Source organism: Penicillium robsamsonii (assembly GCF_028829455.1).
Source record: "Penicillium robsamsonii strain IBT 29466 chromosome Unknown utg000003l_segment0_segment0, whole genome shotgun sequence".
NCBI classification, from domain to species: Eukaryota; Fungi; Ascomycota; class Eurotiomycetes; order Eurotiales; family Aspergillaceae; genus Penicillium; species Penicillium robsamsonii.
In genome coordinates this window covers 3,120,661-3,133,717 of record NW_026643221.1, presented here as the reverse complement: position 1 = coordinate 3,133,717, position 13,057 = coordinate 3,120,661, and the positions used below count along the sequence as shown (strand labels likewise).

At 47.2% G+C, this 13,057-nt stretch overlaps 4 protein-coding genes across 4 annotated transcripts; 1 reads left to right on the top strand and 3 right to left on the bottom strand.

Moving 5' to 3' along the window:
- Window positions 1-478: 478 nt before the first annotated feature.
- N7447_005899 (NupC/NupG family nucleoside CNT transporter) lies at window positions 479-2,491 on the bottom strand (the record flags this gene model as incomplete). Its single annotated transcript, XM_057230161.1, has 3 exons — window positions 479-763; window positions 812-2,078; window positions 2,172-2,491. 3 exons carry the CDS (start codon window positions 2,489-2,491, stop codon window positions 479-481), a joined length of 1,872 nt encoding a protein of 623 aa, XP_057085251.1.
- A 3,216-nt stretch (window positions 2,492-5,707) lies between these two features.
- Window positions 5,708-5,999, bottom strand: N7447_005898 (uncharacterized protein; the record flags this gene model as incomplete). Its single annotated transcript, XM_057230160.1, has 2 exons — window positions 5,708-5,799; window positions 5,885-5,999. The coding sequence occupies 2 exons, from the start codon at window positions 5,997-5,999 to the stop codon at window positions 5,708-5,710; spliced, it is 207 nt and encodes a 68-aa protein (XP_057085250.1).
- A 1,359-nt stretch (window positions 6,000-7,358) lies between these two features.
- Window positions 7,359-9,341, bottom strand: N7447_005897 (uncharacterized protein; the record flags this gene model as incomplete). Its single annotated transcript, XM_057230159.1, has 4 exons — window positions 7,359-8,284; window positions 8,347-8,692; window positions 8,742-9,012; window positions 9,067-9,341. The coding sequence occupies 4 exons, from the start codon at window positions 9,339-9,341 to the stop codon at window positions 7,359-7,361; spliced, it is 1,818 nt and encodes a 605-aa protein (XP_057085249.1).
- Window positions 9,342-11,220: 1,879 nt separating this feature from the next.
- N7447_005896 (putative CECR1 family adenosine deaminase) lies at window positions 11,221-12,992 on the top strand (the record flags this gene model as incomplete). The annotated part of the gene is made up of 2 exons (XM_057230158.1): window positions 11,221-11,338; window positions 11,389-12,992. The coding sequence occupies 2 exons, from the start codon at window positions 11,221-11,223 to the stop codon at window positions 12,990-12,992; spliced, it is 1,722 nt and encodes a 573-aa protein (XP_057085248.1).
- Between the last annotated feature and the right edge of the window lie 65 nt (window positions 12,993-13,057).

Genomic DNA, 13,057 nt, shown 5'->3' with positions numbered 1-13,057 from the left:
AGTACCTCTGAGTCTCCGCATTCAGGTACAGGCGTGAGAAACTCTTGTCCTTGAGGTTTTTGGGCAGGTCCTTCTCATTTCATCACTTCTGGGCATTTCTCCACGGAGGTAGATCTATTCATTGTCAGTGTCGTTGTAGGTCAATTTGATCCTGTACACTTGGCTCCGGGATTTTACTGGACAGTCTTCGTGTTCTGGTATCTGACGCATAAGTATAGCAGACTCGCTTGTCTATGTAGAGTTCGGGCAAACTAAGTTCCGCAGAGGTATAGAGGTGGTAAGTCCTACATCATATCAAGGACAAAGTCATGTAACCCACCTCGTAGAAGTGAAGAAACAAAAATATGTCATATTAAAATCGATTCCGTCTCATAATTTTGAAGTCGACGCGACCAGGGTTGGACAACCCGATAAATAAATACTCAAGTAGCGTATGGAATCAAACCACCAGCACCCATATTATAATTCAAGTAAGTAATTAAGAGTCAACATTAAAGTACTGTTTCTCGTTGGTAATCAACAAGCCAGCAACCGTTGCACTCGTGAAGGTACTGATGGCTCCAGTGATCATAGCGCTGAGAGCAACACGCGACACATCCCTACTCCGACCAGGGGCGATCTGTGACAGGACACCGATCTGGTTACCGAGGGAGCCGATGTTGGCGAATCCACAAAGCGCGTATGTAACGATGAGACGAGAGCGGTCGGAGAGGACTGCATATTCGGGATTATGTTGGAGGGCCTCGTAGGCGACGAATTCGTTCTGTGGTTGGTTAGAAGAGAAGATTATGTATGAAGATAGGGAACTTACGGTAACGAGCTTGGTACCAATCAGCTTGCCGACCAAGAGCAGGTCTCCGTCACGGGAGACGCCGAGCAGGAAGGCAATAGGGTAGCAGATGTATCCGACGATCAGCTCCAGGGTCAGTGGGGGGTCGTTGATGTTCAGGTATCGGCCCCACCAGGTAAGGAGGCCGTTGACGAGACCGATGAGAGCGATGATGCAGAGGAGGGTTGATGTAATCATGGCGGCAATCTTCAGACCGAGCCAGGTTCCGTTGGTGAATGCATGAAGAGAATTGGCGGCGCTGTGCTCGTCATCATCGGGAACAACGACACGGCCTGCAGTGAGGGTCTCTTCCTCTTCGGGCCAGCGTATCTTCGAGACGGCCAGCGAGGCAGGAATACTCATGACACAAGCGCTGACCATTGCCTGTGGGTTAACACCGATACTGATATAGGCGATCAGGACACTTCCTGCGATGGTGGCGAAGCCCGAGCACATGATCTGGTGCAGCTCGGCCATGGTAAGGTGGGCGATGAAGGGACGGATGAGCATGGCCGATTCACCCTGGCCGATGAAGGGAGATGCGGCAGCGACGACGGCTTCGGCACCGGAAACGCGCATGCTCCAGTGGAAGAAGACAGCGAACTTTCCGATGAACCACTGCAGGACCTTCCAGTGGTACAACAGCTGGACGAAGGCGACGAAGAAGACGATGGCGGCGCAGACTGTGATGAGGAAGAAGTTCGCTGGAGTGAATTTATCATGATAGCTGAGGAATTCAGGGCTGGTCAAGAAGCTGACTCCATCGCCGGCATAGCCAAGCAGGTCACGGGCTATTTCTGAGACGAAGTTGAAGATGTCGTAGCCTGCAGTAGTGCGGAGCACGAATATAGCAATAATGAATTGCGCCAACATGCCGACAATGACCGTGTGCCAGATGATCTTCTTGCGGTTTCGAGATGTAGCCCACAGCCCGAAGATGCAGACTACCATTCCAAACAGACTGACTGCACGGTTGGCGCGCGTGTTATCCAGTGACTCTTCAGACGCAAAGGCGCCGATAATAATCACACCGATGCATAGCGCCGCGGCAGCGGGTGTTCTCAATTTCTCCGGGATCATGCGTACGAACGGGGTAGCAGTATGCCCCCAGACCCAGTGCATGGGCGTTGTGATTATAGTAATGGGAACATAGAAGAAGATGATTCGCAGGGTGATGGCAAGATAGACTAGGAATGGCTTGAGCCATCCGATATCATGTCTGTGTAGTACCAGGCCAGTAATCCACCAGCTAGAGGAAGAGTATGTGTAAGCCTCGGATCGAGTCTAGAGTGTGTATAGAGCACTTTAATTGCACGGAATAGAACCACAGTAGTCCACTTACCCGGTAAACAGAAGCCAGATCACAGCATGGACCACATGTCTCCGTACTTTTAGCGCGCGGCGATACCAGGTGCGCTGGGCTGGGAGGTTCTCGCCGGCTTCTTCGTCAGAGTGCTTGCTGCTGCTCTGTTCCATTGTTGGTTCCGGCCCTTTCTCGAATGGCGTATCCTTGGTGTAGACCACTTCATCTTCACGTCCCTTCTCGGCAAAAGCAGTATGGTGATGATGAGCATGATGGTGCTGATTCTGAGGATCCAAAGCAGGATCTACTTGATGCACAATCTGCGATCCTGCAGGATCAACCTCTTGTGTCTTATCCATATTCCACTTCACAGAGTCCAAAGTTGGAAGGTACGAAAATACAACCCGTGTGAAATTTACAATTCGCAGTCAAACTCAAAAATACTGCGAAACTCCGACCGCCTGAGATTTGTTGATCTGCGAGGAAACTGGGACTTTTATAATAAACACGGCAGAGAACCAATTAATTAGCAATCTCCTTTTTGGTATTTTTTTGCATATTACATTTTCCGGGGGAGATAAAGAACGTCCAAGGATTAGAGACAAGTAGTGGCCATCGGAGGCCTTCCCTTCTCGTTCTGTTTGGCTGCAAGAAACGCCAATGAACGGGTTGACCGACGGAGTACAGCGGAGGTCCCGTTGCGCCCAGAGCTACCTGCAGCCACATGTAACCACATCGACGGCAAAATTGATAAGACAGTAACATTATCTTGCCACAGCAATCCTTGCCGTCTCCACTGATTGGTGCTGTAGTCTAAGCTAACTTCTTTACCTTCTCTCACTGGAAAGTCTCTCCGCACCGGGTAGGTGTGGAGCCATATGGGTCTCATGTGTGCTTAATCCCCGAAGTCTTTCCGGGCTAGCTAGGATTATTGAGAATCTCTCCAGTTTCCCACAGGGGCGTGATAAGCGCTTGGGGGAGGCTGAACATCGAAAACTTAACAAAGCATATGTGTGAACTGCATTGTATGTTGTAGGTTGTTCTCGACTCTACTCCGTATCAATATCTGAATTGACCTCATCGCACGTGTCCCGTTAGCGTTAAAAAAAAACGGAGACAGCGTGTGAAAAGTCGATAAGCAGTGATGGCCCGAGATACACACGTTTGGCTCAGTAATAATATTCCATTTTTGAAAGATAGGCGCATCAGAAGACACAATCAATCTCGGTTACGGAATAACTTGTGATCTAGAAGAAATTCCATCCCCAAGGTTTCGATATATTAAAAGTATTCTGTGTCTCGTTGGTTGTGACCTCTCTCGGAAGGCCTGCAGGTCTCTGGGCACCGAGGGCCGATAGCAGTTACGTAATCACATGACCCCGCAGATCCACATTAAGGTAAGGTGCCAACCATGGACCTGTTATGGCATATCCGTGGGTCACCTGCCGACATAAATTCTATCTATACTTCAGCAACGTACAATATAGACAGCGTCTCGGGCGATGCCGATGCATGGGAGACTATGTTTGGGGGTCTAGTCTAATCTCTGCGCTAGAGCCTCTGGCGCTACGGCAATATATGCTCTTAAATCTTCCGGGTTTGCCAGAAATTGATACTGATAAGTGAAAGCATTGGCTGGACAACTTCTGAACCTAATTACCCAGAAAGCAATTGAAAGGAGCTGATTATGCCTACAGAGGAACGAATGAAGATTGTCATATACAGCGGGTGAGTGTTGAAAGCGACCCCTGTGTGGCTGCTATGCTTACTTTGATATCTACAAGTCATCTAAAATAATCATCTCAATACAGCTAGCCTCTTGACAGTCTACACTCGCGCCACTAGAAAGATCTTGTGGAATGCATATTCCCGATTCTTTTTCGTACAGTTCATCGTTGGCTACATTGAGGAGATTACTACTTCGTTCGGACATTGGAAGAATATTTGGCAATATAAGCAAAGATCGGAATGTGCCGATATTTTCTGACACGCTGCCATGATTGGTCTTGACTGTATCTGCCAATATGCTTTGCTGATTGGTCTTGGCGATATCTCTCAATGCCCTGCACTAATTGGTCTTACAGGGATCTACTAGCACATGCCAGGCAACAATCTATAGGGCCTAAGCAGATACCTTGGTTCTTACTAAGGCCTAGGGGTAAATGCTGTATTACTTCTAAGGAAATAAGCAGGCGGAAAAAGTAGTCCCTGCATGAATCTAACCCCTGCAAGTGTCTAGCCTAAAAAGAAAACGAGCCATCCGGAGCAGAGCAAACAGAGGCCAGATAATTATCTCTTAACAAGCGCCGCTAGGCATAGGGCCCGCTCAAACTAGCTAAACGCCCGTGTAAAAGATCCAAGATGCCACTAATAACAATATCACCAGCGGTCAATCAACAGTCGTAAACACAAGACTCGAATGGCGCGTCAGATCGATCGTGGCTTTCTAACTCAATACCAAGGCCGAAGTCCACATCATCTTTCTCAATGTATTGAGAAAGAATGAGACCCCATGCAAGGGTCAACATCACCCCAGCCGAGACAGGATCTAGATCGCCACATGCCAGATCAATGTTCTTTGTGAGTAATTCGAGAGTCCTCAAGGGTTATTCCGGCGCAGATGTGTCCTTCCTTGTCGAAGTAAACGGGGCATTTGACTGCGCGTTTGACAGCACTGAGGGTCTTTGAGGCCATGTAGACAGACTCCTTCATCAGATAATTTTGTGCCGTGGGAGCGGGGGGCGTCCGACCCACTCAGCGTTGCTGTCTGTGGTGGTATTCGCCGATCACTTGCCGATCACTTGCATAGGAAAGATCGTTGGGGAAAAGCTCCTGAATTCCTGTTGTCAAAATTGTTTGCCCCGACCGAAACGATGAAGTATTGCTTCCGTAGACTGCCATATTGAAGGCCGGATGAGAAGTAATTGAGCTTTCTGTGTGACTGAGTTCAGTAATAAAGAAGCTGTGTTATAATCGAAGTGGAAGGAAGCAGGTTCAGTGTGAAAAGTCGTGCCAGGAGGGTAAAGAGTTTGATGACTATCGAAGTCGTCAGTGGAGCTTAAACATGCACACAGATGGTCGTAACTGACGATGTGATGGCCCCCGGGGATCCATGATCAAAAATCGAAGATGTCACAGCATGACACTTCGCCGCAAAATAAATCTTCAAGAGACTATGTGGTGGAGAACAGAAACAAACTGCGAGCAAGGTGCTCGCAATCTGAAGAGATGTACTAGAAAAGGCAGGCCAGGACTATGACAGGGTAAATTTCTAAAGGAAGGAGTCCAAGAAGAAAGCAAACTTCGAAGATATCTAAAACAGTGGTAGCAAACAGACCTCAGTGATATCAGATGACTATTCTCAGCACATCTAATTAAGTACGCATCTGGAGCTCTGAATATGTTCATTCATATGAATAGTGCACGTTTTCTATTTTGCATTTGCGCTCCCGAGAGCGCTACAAGCTAAGATATAACTTCCGCGACCACTGTACATGACAATGTATGGTCAGTATCAATATATATACCACCGAGTGGACACACTTAAGCATACCATATCAAACAGTCGAAGGTTCTCAATTGCAGTACTTGACGAACTTGTTGACAGTAGTACCGCCGACACATGCACCATTACAGCACTGGCTAGGGAGCGTGCAAAGACTGCGAGCTTGTATCACATATAGAGTTAGTCTTGTACTTCTAACAAACTAAAGAGGTCTAACAGAGGTATCACGATCATGGAAAGAACATACTTGGTTTGCAGCGCTTTTCAAGAGGGTTGGTCAAAGCAGCTTCGGCGTTGGGCAGAGCAGCAGCATTGGCAAACACAGCAAGAGTAGCAAAAAGGACAACGTTGAAGAACTTCATGGTGATTTTGGTTATGATTTCCAATGTTTTGAACAGGTTGAAAAAGGAGAGATGGCAATTGAGATGTTATTAGAGGGAATGAGGTCCTATTTATGTCTTTTGATCTGATAATCTGATAAATTTTTGGCCCCCAAGAAGCAGGCCATAGACCCGAGATCGGATCCCCATGTTGAGACATCAATGGGCTTGTTCGAGTTATCTGATCTTACGCCAAGCTTATGGGCCCCAATTATTTCTATGCTCCGTTGCGGGCTACCAATAGCACGAAGTCACTGAGATCCTTCAATTTACGCGGATTCGTTCAATTGGTTCCAAGACCAGGTATACAGCCACGCTAAGCATATTACTCGGTAGAAAAGAACGGTTACTGGCGGAGGGTGACCCGAGAATGAGAGATTTTTGTGGCCAAGTTGTTGATAGATTGGCCGAGGCTGTCTGAGGAACTATCTATGCAACAGTTCTATTTATACAAGAGTTTTGTCACCTTGATTTCCTCTCCACCTTCTTGGAGCCGATATGCATAGATACCTAATATCTTGTCTGTATTTTCAGCGTCTCTGTATGGGTCTTCAATTCCCGATGTGTTATTATACCCTCTCACTATGCCATTAGGAGGCTGCATAATTGATCGTGGACAGTACAAATATATGTTACATATCCCAACTCTATATGTGGGCTGTGGGAGTTTTCACTACGTATAGCTTCAGATTTAGCCTTACTTTCCTTACCATGAAAGCCTAAAAGTATAGAATTACCTCCCAGGGTGATTTGATAGTTTCCACCTCTCGCGCCGGGTTGTAAAATCCTGATGATATGTCTGAGTTGGTGAATATATAGTGACTTAAAGGAAAACTTTAGTGAGTCAACATACAAAAGCTACATATGTAATGAATATATTGATTGAGATTCGGCCAAAGGCTACTAGTCATTTGATACGACGTCAGCGCTAGGAGTGTTGACCCGTACAGCAAATACGTAATAGACCCGGGAAAGCAGAAGGGAACCGATCCTACTCTGCGGGTAAATAGTTGCAGGGTCTAAACTTGGGCGGAGTCTATATCACAGACTTGACACTCTACCTGGATGGCTAGGAGTCCCTAGCAGCAATATTGTGTATAACAAACTCTTCTTGGTTTCAAATTTCAAGAACTCACTCACAGATCTAACGGGTATAGACAAAAGTGAAGCATCGTAAAGCCAAGCAAGAAATGAAACAAAGTATTTACATGGTCCGCATTATAATGTACTTCTAAACTGAAAAACGAAGGGAAGAATCAAACTGTGCAGACTAACGAGCACAATAGCCAGGTGGTGGGTGAAGGGTGCCACGATGAACCTTGCTGGGGTCCACGTTGATCCTTAGAACACCATACCCTTGACTTGAGCAACCTTCTTCAGGTTGATATTCTTAATCATGATAGTCCATGCGAATGCTAGAACCATCACACCTAATCCAGCAGAAAGCATCCTGACTTGTGTGTAGCCGTACGCTTTCTGGATGCCCTCTCTCATCGGCGTACCGGGAGCATACTTCAACTGCGTCTCGAGATCTTCATAGATCATCTCCAGGTTTGTCAAGTCTGGCAGGTACCACGTGAGGGCCTTCTTATATGTGTTGTTCCAGATCGCCATAGAGATAGTAAGACCCGCGGAATCTCCGATGGTACCGACCACATTGAGCAAGGCAAGAGCTGTAGCAACATGTTGGTGATCAACGGCGGCGAGAATAGAGAGCTGCTGGACGATGATAAAGATTGATCCGGCAATTGAAATGAAGATTTGACACATAACCTGGTAACCGATATTCTGGCCGGGACGACGGAAGTAGATCATTAGACCCTGGGCAAAGATGTATAGAGGAACGGAGATGTAAAGGAGCCACTTGAAGCGACCGGTCTTTCGAATCGCCCATCCAACAAAGAACAAAAGTACACCAGAAACCACATCAAATGTGTTAACGATATACCCAGCTTCGGCAATAGTGAGGTCATTAACCACTTGAAGGAAGTTTGAGAAGTAGTTGTTCCAGCAATAGTTTGAAAGCTGATACGTGGCATCCAAGAGACATGCACCGACGACGGTTCGGTTGGTGAGGAAGGAGTAAGGGAGCAAGGGGGTAGGAGCGATGTACCTCTCGTAGAAGCCAAAGAAGAAGAGCATCGAGAATCCAATCACAATCATGGCAATAATATAATCTGTGCCCCAGCCATTGGGAGCCTCGCTAGCAATATCAAATGGAAGCTCAAATAAGACAAGTCCCGTGGTAAAGATAAAGACTCCGATTACTAAATGAGATATTAGTATTAAATTTCTGTAGGAGAATCAATTGGCAGTTTGGAATACTCACAATCGAACTCGAGAGTCCAGAACCAGATGCTTTGAAGGAAAGATCGCCCGCTGTTCTCTCTGGTAACCACAGCATTTCCCTTTTTGGCTTTTGTTAGATTGAACTTTAGGACGAAGAACAACGGAGCAGCCACGATAGGGAAGATGATCGCAAAAGTACCATAGGCCCATCTCCAGCCAGTATTGGCATAGAATAGATCCGCCACCTTTGGTCCAGCAAAGGCCGTAATAATATATGGAGAAGACGTGAAAGCATATGCAAGAGCTCGGTTTTTCAGCTGCGAGAGATCGGCAGTCATGACGTCCACAGCGAATCGCATGCCTCCAAAGCCAATGTAGTAAAACACCTAGATTTCCTATTAACACCCGCTTGATAATTCATGAATATTCCCTTACATTTGCGGCGCAGTAGACAGGGAAGCTATTGCAAGAGGCCATGAGAATGAGGCCCACGGTGGCGCAAATCGACATTACTAGGAAGCCTTCGGCTCGACCCCAAGTGTCCATCATTTTGGCCACTGGAAGAAAGACAGCAGCGGAGAAAGCATCTGCAATAGCGGTAGGAAGACCAGATAAGGAGTGTTGTTGAAAAGAACTAGCGACATAAGTGCTCAAGCTACCATCAATCGACGAAATCCAGGCATAGGTGAAGTAAAGGAACCACATACTATTAAAGTATATGATTAGCGATAGTACACAAACGAGAAATAAATTGACTTACTTAACGAAAACGAAGATCAAGGACGCTTTGGACCAGGTCTGAGCTACCGCCTCAACCTCCTGGATACCATGTTGAAGCTCATCATAGGGCACACCAGGCAGCTCGGCGCCATTGTTTGGAAGTGCCTCTTCAGGATGGATTATTGACCCATCTGACTTCTCTGGCTCTACTGTGTTTCTGTCCACATCGACCGACGAACTCGCAGCCTCATCATTGTCGACTTTCATTCGATGAAAGACTGACCGGGCCCTTTGTATCAATGGACGAAGCGTCATGGCAATGGGGAGACACAAAATTCCAAAGACTCAAACAGGTTGAAATGTCGAAGGTCATTTTGACCCCACGAGGGAAAAGCAAGCAAAATATAAGACAGAAGACACGGAATTCCCACATAAAACAGCGAGGTCGGCACATTGGCCAACAGTGTTTTGAACGCTCATCTGTGGGTCAAAATGACAATCCTTTCCTCCTATATCGAAATTGTCACAACATACAGTGGTATAAATATAATGTAGTCCAAACATATTCGCTCAGCCTGTGGACCCTAACTCCACTGGGGCCAGGACCCCCCTGCGTCGGTTGGCGACAAAGATCTAATCAGATCCCCAGTGGCTTAGAGATCATTACCGCATCCAGTTACTTTCGTTAAGAACCCCATCGGACTTATTCACTTCGACGTCAGTCCAAGCTTTGCGTGGCCGCTTGGAAATTTATTATGGACCCCTTGGCTCCATCAACCGGAAAACGCGGAAACATCCTGAAAAGTTATCAGATTTGCCAAGCTTTCGGACTTGATTACTTTTTATTGGTGACACTGATTGATATCTTCTTTCCTATTTTTCTCCCTTATTATTAAAAACCCGGTAAAATTGAACAAGGAATTTTGTGTGCCGGGTGTCAACTTGCTCTTGACAAAGATATCATCGGCACTAGGGGCGAGAGATGGGCATTTGCGGCTCGAGACAAAGTGTACGCGCGAGACGGCTTTTTAGAACATTTTCGATGCTGTGAACAGGTGCAGTTGCTATGGAGATTGAGCGGCGATGGTAAAACACTGTCAATTGAGTTACCGGTGGCTGCTCAGAGAGGAGGTTACATTAACAGGAGAGAATGACAATGTGAAATATGGCATTCCTTCGTATAGAGTCACCTCAGCTTCCTCCCTGACCTCTTTTACCTCTTCGCAGTGGATCCCTCTGAACGACTTCCCGCCGAACTCATAAACCACATTCTCCTCTTCGCAGCGGACTTCGTGGGCATAAATAGCCTCCCGACAGCCTCGCCCCGAGCGCATGCGGTCTTCCTTGATCGACCCGGTCTATTATTTCAAGAGCTGGTGGCATCGAACTCGATATCCTCAGCCGCCCCTATTCAAGAGATCATCGAGAAAGTTTCTCGTCAATTGGCCTGAACATTCCATGAAAAAAAGTTAAAGAATACCGCAGATGGAACGAGATCGAAGGCTTGACTGCCAAATGTTATTTCCACCACTGTCGCAGTAATATCCGACTTGGGTTTGAGTCCAATCTACTCCTACCCGTACCTGGGTGAACATGAGGAGCCGATACAAGGAGTCTGGTGGTATCCATCGGGGACGCTACCACCCCCTTTCCACTCCTTTGATCTCGAAGGGAGTATGGCTATTGCAATTTGGCCTTCGATGCCAACACCTTCAGATGATATAGTGATAGACGTGTGGCATCTCGTCTCGCTGTGGCCGGACGCCTATCTGGTGTGGTATAAAAGCTGGGCTCGGATCCTACCGTATGAAAGGCAAATTCCTAACTACAGCTCGGTAAGAATACAACCATATTGGAGACTAGGTGTTTTTATTTGGGATGCGGAAGTGGAGTTGACAGGTAGGCATGTGGCTAGGGCATTCCACATGGGTCACACTTGCCGTGTTGAGACATACCAAGCAAAAAACTTGAGAAAAAGATGAGATAGAGGATATATCTTATGAGATATCCCCTATTGCGGGTAAATTAGCCATCTCATCCGCATGTTACATTGAAACTGTTTCGAGTTTGCGCCAATCAAGAAAAATCAAGACAACCAGGACGAAAACGGATTAAAGGCGGGGGAGCGTATCTTTCCCCTCCCGACCTGCCTGCCTGCCGTACCTCGACTCTACAACATTTTGAATCTCCAACAATGACAGAGAATGAATGGGAATTAGAGGAAGGTATCCCTCAGGTTGGGGATCCCTTCATCCAACAATATCTGAAAGGACGCGATGCTTTAATTGCGGAAGAGCAAAAGCGACGTCATGGTATTTTCCACCCAAATCAACTAAAACAAACCATCGTTAACTTTTTATAGATGCAAATCTGCGCAAATCTCTATCGCCTATCGCCGCCCGGGCGACAAAGATCGTATCGCAGATCCGAGCTCAGGAACAAAATGAGGTGTGGACAAATGGATTAGACGATGACATAGCTCACCAAGTAGATGAAATCCTCTACCCCGGTGTCATGTTCAATCTGGCCAAAGGCCGCATGGAGAAAACCAAACTATGGAAAATTGTGGAAAAGATGCCAAAGGGGTCCCTCCTGCACGCCCACATGGACGCCATGTTCGATATTGACTTCCTGATTGATCAGGCATTCTCCACGCCTGGTATACACATGTTCGCACCGAAACCGTTGCTCACAGCCAAGGATTACGAAAAAGCGCCCGTGTATTTCCGATATTCCTCGCAGCCTCTAGAGATATCCGAGGACAAGCCAAGTATTTGGTCGGAGACATACGAGGCCTCGTCGTTGATCTCAATCCAGAAGGCCGCCGCCTCTTACCCCAAGGGGGGAGAGAAGGGCTTCCGAGAATGGTTGCACAATCGATGTGTTCTTGCGCCAGAGCATTCGTATCACCATCACCATGGAGTAGACGCAATTTGGTCTATCTTCACCAATACTTTCCCCATTGTCGACTCTCTTTTGATGTACGAGCCTATCTTCCGTGCCTGTTTCCGCCGGTTGCTCGGACAGCTTGCTCAGGATGGAATTCGATATGTGGAGTTCCGCATCGGATTTGTTTTCGAGTTCCGGAAAGAAGGAAATGACAAACCCGAAGAAAACTACTTTGAGTGGTGTCGTGTGGTGGAGGATGGCATTGCTCAGTTCAAACAGACAGATGAAGGGAAGGACTTCTACGATGCTCGCATCATTTGGACTACGCTCCGGTGGTTCTCTAATGAGGCGGTTGTCAAGAGCATGAAGCAGTGCATCGAAACGAAGCAGGAGTTCCCCACTCTGATCTGTGGATTTGATCTTGTTGGCCAAGAGGATAACGGGAGGCCACTAGTCGACCATGTCCCGGTGCTATTTTGGTTCCGAAAGCAATGTGCGGAAGAAGATGTCGATATTCCTTTCTTTTTCCACGCTGGAGAATGTCTTGGCGACGGCGACGCAACAGATCACAACTTATTCGATGCCATCCTTCTTGGCACCCGGCGAATCGGCCATGGGTTCTCGCTTTACAAGCATCCTCTGCTCATTGATTTAGTCAAAGAGAAGAAGATCCTCGTTGAATGCTGCCCAATCTCGAACGAAGTGCTCCGCCTTGCTAGCTCCATCAAATCCCATCCTTTGCCCGCACTATTGTCCAGAGGTGTCCCCGTGTCGCTGTGCAATGACGACCCCGCCATTCTTGGCCACGGAAGGAATGGATTGACGCACGATTTCTGGCAGGCTTTGCAGGGACTCGAAAATGTGGATTTGGTCGGCCTATCAATGATGGCCCAGAACTCTATCCGGTGGAGCTGCTATGAAGACCAGTCGACCGCCGACTGGAAAGCTGGCATTCAAAATGGGGTCATCGGGAAGGGATTGAAATCTGATCGTCTGCGGGATTTTGGTTTGGATTTCGAGAAATTCTGCGAGTGGATTGTGCTGGAGTTTGCTGAATACGATGCTGGGGATGATTGAAGATCTCATGTTGATCACAATATACGAGTCGCATACCTACATAGTAAGTTAGGAAAGGATATGAG